The sequence below is a fragment of the Vitis vinifera genome, chromosome 12 (assembly GCF_030704535.1).
Source record: "Vitis vinifera cultivar Pinot Noir 40024 chromosome 12, ASM3070453v1".
Lineage (NCBI taxonomy): Eukaryota > Viridiplantae > Streptophyta > Magnoliopsida > Vitales > Vitaceae > Vitis > Vitis vinifera.
In genome coordinates this window covers 7,136,768-7,147,130 of record NC_081816.1, presented here as the reverse complement: position 1 = coordinate 7,147,130, position 10,363 = coordinate 7,136,768, and the positions used below count along the sequence as shown (strand labels likewise).

The following is a 10,363-nucleotide window of genomic DNA, read 5'->3' as shown; positions in this document are numbered from 1 at the left end:
GAATTATTTGCTCCAGACCGAAAAAACATTATTCTTGTTGGAAGAAGACGCATGCAAAATGCTCATATAGTATGATCTTAAAATGGTAGTTAATCTCTTTTGCCATCATGCCACATGAACTATTAAAAATTTTCCCCTATATGCCATATTTTTTCTTTGTTAAAATAAGATTTGTCATCACAAAATCCAACCTCTTGTTCCTCAAACTTTTATGGTATTTTGGAACAAAATGAGAAAATTTTTGCAATTTTTGCAATTTGAACTTCCTAAAAATGAGACAAGTGCCTGAATTTTTACTCATCTTTCATCCCTAATTACCTTGAAGTTAACAATATTGAAGAAACCTTGTAATAGTCCCATGGAATACAACTATACTATACATGAAGCTTTGACAATAAGACACAAATTTTCAATATGTGCTGGTTTATCTTAAATGTGGATGACTTCTTGCATACCATTTTTTTCCTCAGATTTCAAACAAGGCAATCAAATTTATTGTGAGAATCCTCCTTGATACAACCCATTAATTAGAAATGGCCAAAAACCAGATAATCAACCACACACTTAGCATTTAAAAGACATGGAATTTAAAGTAGCCCGTGAACTGTCTATATAAATCAAAATATGTATATATATTTTATTTTCTCATGAATTTATTGACACGAATTAATACAGAAATAATATATCATCTTGTAAAATTCCATATATGGAGTCTCACTGTGGGTGGGTGATGTGTGATTTTGATTAAAAGTATTTCTAGTTTGTAGTGTTGAGAAGAGGCTCTAAGCCTTATAAATTCGATCAAGAACACCATCTGGGTCTATGGATATTTTCAAAACCTAGTCAAGAAAAAAATAAGTTTATGTTAAAAGGGAGTGATATTGAAAGTTTTTTGGAGGTGGAAAATTATGGTGTTTGGTAGCCGTCATTCGTTTCATTTCACCATATTCACTCGTAGAGGAAAATTAAATATCAGATGCTCGCTCTTTCATCTCTCTTTCTTCTTCTCTCTCTTTCATTACAATTACACCTCTCCACCATAAATGCTATTGCACCATCTCTATACCCTCTGCAATTACTCCCCGCTGCCACATATTTCTCCATCTGTTCCCCCTTTCTCCTTCTTTTTCTCCACCTCTCCATTGCCTCCTCTTTCTTGATTCTCTGTCTTCTTCTCCCCTTCCTTCCCTTTTCCTTTCTCTCTCTTCATCTCTATCCCTAGCGGTCGTTGCTCTCTCCATAAAAGCTCCAGACCTCACATCCTGAGACCCTCTTCTGGGTCCATAAACACTGGTTTCTCCGGCCACGCGATGGATCCGGGGCCTTGTCTGCTCATGGGCTGTTTTGCAGTAAGCCTATATTCTATCTTCTTTATTTTTGGAAGTTTTTTCCTTCCATTTTTACTCTTTTTTACGTTTTTTTATGTTTTCCTTGCAGATATTGGGAGGAAGAGAGAGAAAGGGAGATTAGGGCATAGTTGGATTCTCCGAGATCTTCGTGGGGGTTACATTTTTTTTTTCGTTTTGTTGAAATTAGTCTGGTTTTAGACTGTCAAAGGCCGTATAAAAAAATTGTCAACCCTACTCGCTTTCTGGTGGGCTGGCACGTATTAAGAGATAGACTTTGAGACCTCTTTTTCAAAGGCAAAAACCATAGTCAGCACTGCCTGTTTGTTACTTGTAATAATCCCATTTGCTTGCTCAGATAGCTGCAGAGAATCTCTCAAAGCACTGCCCTTAAACCCACTATAACATAAGAGAAAGTCCACTTATTGAGGCTGGTTAGGGCTTCTGGGTGTGAAATATGCCGGCAGGAATTATGATTCCGGCGACCCATATGCCGTCAATGATGGGAAGAAATGGGAATGTTGCTGCTTATGGATCTTCCTCAGGACTCAGTCTTGGCCAGGTCAGAACTCAACTTCTCTCTTGCTGTGATTCTCATATGGACGGGAGTTTAAATGCCCTTTGATCTGGTTTTCTGCTTTTTTCTCTCTCTGATTCTTTGACAAATCTACTTGAGTTTTCATTTTCTAGGACGGTGGTGGTTGTTGCATTAATGGGTTTTCGATTCACTTTTATCATCTCCTCTCCTCACAACATTCGACACAGCAGATCTTTTTTCCAACTCTTCTTCCATTACAGTGAAAGACTTCAAAACAAAAAAAAAAAAAAAAAAAAAGACCGATTATCTTAGTGATTATCTATTAGCAAGACTAATTTTCTATTTCAAGCAAAATCCTTCTCGATATTCGAAAACCGCTTAAAAGTTTTCTGCACACACACAGAGGAAAAGTGAAAGAGGGGGAGAGAGATTTCAGACCTATAAATATTTCTTCTTCTTCATTTTTTCTCTGGTGGCTCATTTTTTTTTATAAATATATTGTAGCATATGTTTTTAAAATAAAAATAAAAATTGAAACGATGTATAGACAAATAGAAATATTTTTGCCCTACAAAATCAGGTCGGTTGCTTTGTTTTCATGTAGAGATATCAAATTAGGGTTTCCATCTGCTTGCCTTCCATTTTGGTCTTGGCTTCTTCTTATATCTGCAGATCTTCATCTCGTTTATTTTATGAAGTGGAGATGTTTTTCGTTTTGCTTTCTTTTGAGTGGTAATTTCCATTCTGTTGTTAGATTGAAAAACCATAAGCTTCGGAATCTTAAAGATCTGTAGATATGTTCCAGCCAAATATGATGGACGGCCAGCTTCACCCACTCGACATGACTCAAAACACATCGGAAAGTGAAATCGCCAGGCTCAGAGAGGATGATTTTGACAGCAAATCTGGCAGTGAAAACCATGAAGGTGCCTCCGGAGATGACCAAGATCCCAACCAACGCCCCAAGAAGAAGCGCTACCATCGCCACACTCAGCATCAGATCCAGGAAATGGAAGCGTTAGTTCTAAAACTAAAACCAAAATCTACCAACTGATTCTATTTCTTCTTCTTTTTTTCTTTTTTTGTTTCTATGAAGAAGGATCTCTGATATTTCATCTTTTTGTTTTTGCACTTAGTTTCTTCAAGGAGTGTCCACACCCAGATGACAAGCAAAGGAAGGAGCTGAGCCGTGAATTAGGGTTAGAGCCCTTGCAGGTCAAATTTTGGTTCCAAAACAAGCGCACCCAGATGAAGGTATAGATTTCCTTCATATTCACAGCTTGTGCTGTCCTAATATAACTCTTCACACACTATTTACGATATGATTTTTGCACCTTATCTTGTTTCAAGGGGCCGTTACGGTCTCTTTGTAGTTTTCTGTAATGGAAAGTAACGGGTTTGCATTAGTCAACCCAGCCTAGGTTTCTTTTTTGTGCTAATGGGTTTTATACCTTCTTTTGTGATTTCTATATATTCTCACAGACCCAGCATGAGCGCCATGAGAACACACAGCTTCGCAGCGAGAATGAAAAGCTCCGTACAGAGAATTTGAGGTACCGGGAAGCTCTGAGCAACGCTTCCTGTCCTAATTGCGGAGGCCCGACTGCTATAGGAGAGATGTCATTTGATGAACATCATCTGAGATTGGAGAATGCTAGGTTGAGGGAAGAGGTATAGAATAGAAGGATTTAGGAATTTAGTTAATTCTGTATCTGTATTTATAGAACATTTTGTTGAGGTTCTAAAGCTTGATGTTTCTTTTCTTTATTGTTATTATTATTATTATTATTTTGGTTTGGTTTTCAGATTGATCGGATCTCGGCAATTGCTGCAAAGTATGTTGGCAAACCAGTAGTGAACTATCCTCTTATTCCTCAGGTTCCCACCCGTCCCCTCGATCTAGGGGTTGGAAACTTTGGGGCACAGCCAGGATTAGGAGGCGAGCTGTTTGGAGCCAGTGACCTTCTTAGGTCAATCAATGGACCGACTGAAGCTGACAAACCAATGATAATTGAGCTTGCAGTTGCAGCTATGGAGGAGCTATTCCGAATGGCTCAGATGGGGGAACCCTTGTGGCTTCCAAGCCTTGATGGCACAACCACCGAACTAAGCGAAGATGAATATATCAGGTCATTCCCAAGGGGAATTGGACCAAAACCTCCAGGATTTAAGTGTGAAGCCTCGCGAGAAACCGCTGTCGTTATCATGAACCATATTAGCCTGGTTGAGATTCTCATGGATGTGGTAGGTTTTAATTTAATTCCTTTTATTGAAGATTATGTAGATATTGAATGTTGAGCAAGCTTAGTCCTTATGCCTAATTCACTTTTCCAACTGTTTGATATTCATTCTTCAGAACCAGTGGTCTACCGTGTTTTCCGGCATTGTTTCAAGAGCTATGACCCTGGAAGTACTATCAACTGGAGTTGCAGGGAACTATAACGGAGCCTTTCAAGTGGTAATTATAAAATAGAACTTGAATGTTTTTCCGCAATCATCGCTTGTAACAAGCTTAGAAGGATCCAGGAAAACAAAGAAAAAAAAAATTAATCCCAACATATGTACTCTTAAAAGATTTGTTTTTAATACATACTTGTTTTATTTCCAGATGACAGCTGAATTCCAAGTACCTTCACCTCTAGTTCCTACTAGAGAGAGTTACTTTGTGAGGTACTGTAAGCAGCATGCTGATGGAACTTGGGCAGTGGTTGACGTTTCCTTGGACAATTTACGTCCTAGTCCGGTGGTGAGATGTCGAAGAAGGCCATCTGGATGTTTAATACAAGAAATGCCTAATGGATATTCAAAGGTAAATAAATGATCATAACTAAATGCCACTAAAAAACTACTCTAGCCAGTACTGAATTTCAACACATTAATACTAATTAGTTCTCTCATTTAATTTTCTGATGGCCTTTTATGCCTTAGGTTACATGGGTTGAGCATGTTGAAGTTGATGATCGAGGTGTTCATAATATATATAAGCAGTTAGTTAACTCTGGTCTTGCATTTGGGGCGAAAAGATGGGTCGCTACTTTAGACCGCCAATGCGAGCGTCTTGCAAGTGCCATGGCAACAAACATTCCTACGGGTGAAGTTGGTGGTAGTAATTTTATTTTGTTGTATTTTTCCCACATTAAATTTATATCATAAAGACCAATACCAATGAATTTCAATTGAATTCTAAGGATTTAGGCAACAACATATGTAGAACGATTATTACTAAACCTATATAATTGTCACTGCACAGTGATAACAAGTCAAGAAGGGAGAAAAAGTATGTTGAAGCTGGCTGAAAGAATGGTGATAAGCTTTTGTGCTGGAGTGAGTGCCTCTACAGCCCACACATGGACGACCCTATCTGGAAGTGGCGCTGATGATGTTAGGGTTATGACCCGGAAGAGCGTGGACGATCCAGGCAGGCCTCCTGGGATTGTGCTAAGTGCTGCTACTTCATTCTGGCTTCCAGTTCCGCCAAAGAGAGTATTTGATTTTCTCCGTGATGAGAATTCTCGCAGCGAGGTATGATTGTCAGAGATTAAATATGTTTGGGATAATTGGATTCCTAATTAACTTGATGTTTATCCTAACTTCATTTTGTACAATCTTGTACAAAAGTCATTTGCATTACTCCTTATTCCATTTAGTCTTTAGTTGGCTTGCATATGCAAATTACTAGCCTATTAATAAATATCTAATATAGATCACCCTTCTAATAACTTGATGTCATCTGGCCTCAGGAAATTAAATGATTAGTATTTAATGGTACTGCAGTTTGGACAAATAAAATAAGTGTCCTTCCAAGAATTTTTAGCTTTTGATCAGTCAAATTTGCTTATGATCATACTTTGAAATAATGCCGTATCATAAGACATTGTCCATTTTAAGCTTTGGAATTGAATATATTTCAACATGACTTAACTTTCTAATAAACATAAGTTGTTATTAACAGTTGGTTAATTGCTTGCTTCCATGCTAAATAGATATGCAGCAGACAATTAATGGGCAACAGTCAATTATAGAGAGAAGCCATAAATAGTGCATTTGGACTTGGGTCTAATTAATTGTGAAGAGGATAATGTAAATTCATTTGCTCTTAGATTTGGTATATTTAAATTGTTCATGTGCTTTTGCTAAGTAAAAACTAGTTCAGTGGCATAAAATCATCTGAAATAATCTTGGTTTATTGATTTTTTCTATTCACTACTTCGTGTCTTATATCTGCAGTGGGATATTCTCTCAAATGGTGGGGTTGTTCAAGAAATGGCACATATAGCGAATGGTCAAGACACAGGCAACTGTGTATCTCTGTTACGGGTAAATGTAGGTTAATATTTCTATAATTTTCTAGTTCTTGTTCTTATTTTAGTGCTTGTGTCCTTCAACCAACATGCTTAACCATTGTGAACATTTCTAGAGTGCAAATTCAAGCCAGAGCAACATGTTGATATTGCAAGAAAGCTGTACTGATTCAACAGCCTCTTTCGTGATTTATGCTCCTGTCGATGTTGTTGCCATGAACATGGTACTGAATGGAGGGGATCCAGACTATGTTGCTCTTCTTCCCTCAGGATTTGCAATTCTTCCAGATGGAACCACAGCTCATGGAGGAGTCATAGGTGAAGTTGGGTCTGGAGGATCTCTTCTAACCGTGGCATTTCAGATATTGGTTGATTCGGTTCCAACGGCAAAACTCTCTCTAGGGTCGGTTGCGACTGTTAACAATCTCATCGCTTGCACTGTCGACAGGATTAAGGCTGCAGTCTCGTGTGAGAACGCATGAACTGCAAAGCTTGAAATATTGGTGAGTTCTGGACTAATTTGTGAAGCTTTATGGTGCTATTTCTTTTAATCTTCTTCCTTAAGCAGCTAATGTTCTTAGGGTTCTTAGGTAGACAAATATTTCCCTCTGAGATTTGAGTGCACACTTGATGCCTTTTCAGTGTTAACTCAGACTTCTGAGATTTTGATAGAAATTTTTCTGGAGTCCTTTCTGATTTACTGAGATTATTAAGCCTGAAAATGCATCAATTATGAGCCTTTTTGTAAGAAAATGATCATTTCTTACAAATTTTGGTTATAATGGTGTTTGTGCCCTTTGAAAAGTAGGCCATGCTCTTTTAGATTTCAGTTTTTGGTCTCATAAGAACACCCTTCAGTGACTTCACTGCTTCCATGGAAGTCAATTCTATAATTGATTGAGATGGCAGAAGATCAGAAAAGAAGTGGAAACCCACAGGAAATCATTAATATTCCCTCACATCTTGGGCATTCATTAATGCATTTATTTCACTATCACTGAGCCTTTATTCTTCTGTATTTTCAGATTCATTCTCTCAATGCTTGTTTAATGTTGATGCAGTTATGAACTCAAGAAGGAGAAAAGGAAAGCAGGTAAAGAAACAAAGGTGAGGAGGATTTTCAGCTTATAGAAGATGGGGAGAAGTCAAGAGCGCACCTTACTGGTATTGTCCCAAGATGGAAAAGACAATTACCTTATTTCATTAAGAATTTGCAAGGATTCGAGGTTCGGGTATTGACTTCCCAAAACAAAGTACAATGAGTTTCATATAAGTCACATAGTTTTGAGCTTCCCCTCACCTTTCTAACTTTGTCAATTAGGGTTAGGGTTAGGGTTTTAATACTTCATTTCTGTCCAACCTTTTTTCCTACTTAAATCTCCTGTTGTTTGTGTGTGTGTGTTTTTTTTTAAGTAGTGGGTTGAAGAGCTAACACCCACTAGCAGACATTGGCTTCTTTTTCCCATTTTAATGCTTTGCTTCTAGTGTCTCATGTTCTCTTTTAGGTTGCTCTCCTTTACATAAAGTTGATGTGGGGGTGTGATGAGGTGGTGATGGGAAATGCTAAATATTGGGTTATTCCTTTCAGTACTGTAAGGCAGCCATGGCCTATAAATTTGAAGCCTTACTATGGGATTAGAACTTGATTAAGATCAGGAAACATACAGTACCATGTCTCTTAGAACCCTAATTGCTCCCTGGGAGGATTCATTACATATTCAATGCTAACAATTTGTCATTACATGCACATCCAGTATATCTAATTCAACCCAAAAGCTTTGAAGGAGACAAGCAAAGAAGAGAACAAGAAGGATGTTTTGTGTATGTCGTGACATAAGTATAGTAAAAAACTAATTACATAAATTAGTATGCTCCCTTTGTATGATTGGATTGTATTAATATCAATAAAGTAATTGCCACGCAAGTAGAGTGAAAATAAATCAGAATCATGCCCAGAAACATACCCGAAAACCCTATAAAGAATCATTCATCCTTGGAGGAAAACCCATGAAGAATCAATCGTCCTCAGTCTTCTTCTTTAACCCATAAAGAGTCAATCATCCTATGAAGAAAACCCCATGAAGAATCAAACATCCTTTTCTTCTTCTTCTTCCACAATCACTCATCTGGTACTACTGGTTTTGTAGACTCCATAGAGTGAAGCTCAAGGACATATAAAAGATTTTAGAAGAAGAAGAAGAAGATTTCCGAGGACTCGAGGAAATAGTAAAAGATTTTGAAAACCTGAATATCAGGCGGTGATATTGGAGCAAGTTTGGAAGAAATTGACCAGTTGGGCTTCTAAAGATATTGCAAAACAACTGGAACTGCAATCTAAAAGTTGGTGCCTAATAGTGACCACTGCCTGCACATGCAGTCGATCAGCGTACATATACAGCACGTGGTGGGAAATCATTCATGATATGTCAGTTCTCTTGTCGGTGTGCCCAGATACACATGCATACATAGAAGAAAGAGTATGCTAAAACACTCTATTTAATCTTTACTTTTAGATTGTTTTGGAAGCAATTTTCAGTAATAATAATATTCATTCTAAAGTAAACTTCATGGTAAATAATAGCTTAAAAAAATTAGCAATTAAGTTCATTTAATCTTAATTAAGTCATTTGAATTTTATCATATTCTATGAAATGTAATCTATTTTTTGAACAATTTTTTGGGAGGCTTTTTGCTTAGATATCAGTGTGCATAAAGTGCTGTTTGTGTCACAGAATGCATTAATAGTTCTTCCAGCATGAATGGACAAAATGCGACAAATTTATGTAACAAGGTGTACTGATATATACGTGACATGTCCTTAATGTACCAAGAAAATGATGGTAATAATAACAACATAAAGAAAAATATCATTCTACTGCATTTATTTGAATTTTTTAGGTATGATTCATGTAAGTCGTAACACATTTTGAAACATGAGGACTATACTCATTAAAGGCCCTTCACTTGATTTTCAATAGCATTCAACTTTACAATATGTCAGATTACAACAGATGAGTGTACGATAATACCAGGAAACTTAGAAAAAAAATTAAGGATTTATTTGTCAATTATTTTTTAAATAGAAAAATAAAAAAACTTAGTTGGTAATTAAAAACTATTTTCTATTTATGTTATTAAAAAGAAAAAATGGGATATTTTCAAATAATATCTTTAATTTTTTATTTTATTTTCACTTACTTTTTTAGTATTGTTTTAAAAAATTATTATACAAATATGTAAAATAATTAAAAATAAAACATTAAATATAAAATTTATTTTTAAAAATGTTAAAAACATGTTAAAAATATTTCAGGTTTCTAAATAAATTTTATTTTACAAAACATTTGAAAATACGTTTCAAAAATTATTTTTCAAAACTATTTTTAAAAACAATTACCCAACAATCTAATTTTATTTAACTCAAAAGGGATGTGTCTATTTAATGTTAGTACAAATCAAGAATTGGCCAATGCATTGGTGCATTAATGTATGAGACAAGAAATTTTCAAGGTAGAATTCAATGTATGAGACAAGAAAATTTCAAGGTAGAATTCAATGTATGAGACAATAAATTTTCAAGGTATCTTTAATTTTTTTTTTTTTTTTCACTTACTTTTTTAGTATTGTTTTAAAAAATTATTATACAAATATGTAAAATAATTAAAAATAAAACATTAAATATAAAATTTATTTTTAAAAATGTTAAAAACATGTTAAAAATATTTCAGGTTTCTAAATAAATTTTATTTTACAAAACATTTGAAAATACGTTTCAAAAATTATTTTTCAAAACTATTTTTAAAAACAATTACCCAACAATCTAATTTTATTTAACTCAAAAGGTTGTGTCTATTTAATGTTAGTACAAATCAAGAATTGGCCAATGCATTGGTGCATTAATGTATGAGACAAGAAAATTTCAAGGTAGAATTCAATGTATGAGACAAGAAATTTTCAAGGTATCTTTAATTTTTTATTTTATTTTCACTTACTTTTTTAGTATTGTTTTAAAAAATTATTATACAAATATGTAAAATAATTAAAAATAAAACATTAAATATAAAATTTATTTTTAAAAATGTTAAAAACATGTTAAAAATATTTCAGGTTTCTAAATAAATTTTATTTTACAAAACATTTGAAAATACGTTTCAAAAATTATTTTTCAAAACTATTTT

At 35.0% G+C, this 10,363-nt stretch overlaps 1 protein-coding gene across 8 annotated transcripts; it reads left to right on the top strand.

Moving 5' to 3' along the window:
- Nucleotides 1-827: 827 nt before the first annotated feature.
- On the top strand, nucleotides 828-7,675 carry LOC100261842 (homeobox-leucine zipper protein HDG2). 8 transcript variants are annotated; one of them, XM_059741193.1, is made up of 13 exons: nucleotides 828-1,349; nucleotides 1,438-1,908; nucleotides 2,690-2,901; nucleotides 3,021-3,138; nucleotides 3,367-3,555; nucleotides 3,691-4,128; nucleotides 4,241-4,342; nucleotides 4,493-4,693; nucleotides 4,813-4,975; nucleotides 5,135-5,406; nucleotides 6,112-6,201; nucleotides 6,302-6,688; nucleotides 7,247-7,675. In XM_059741193.1, the coding sequence occupies exons 2-12, from the start codon at nucleotides 1,804-1,806 to the stop codon at nucleotides 6,665-6,667; spliced, it is 2,256 nt and encodes a 751-aa protein (XP_059597176.1). In that variant the 5' UTR covers nucleotides 828-1,349; nucleotides 1,438-1,803; the 3' UTR covers nucleotides 6,668-6,688; nucleotides 7,247-7,675. The 8 variants fall into 8 exon arrangements, with proteins under 8 accessions (XP_059597176.1, XP_059597175.1, XP_019079350.2 ...); XM_059741192.1 differs by having other exon boundaries at nucleotides 906-1,349; nucleotides 6,112-6,207; XM_019223805.2 differs by having other exon boundaries at nucleotides 906-1,349; nucleotides 4,813-4,987.
- Nucleotides 7,676-10,363: the final 2,688 nt, after the last annotated feature.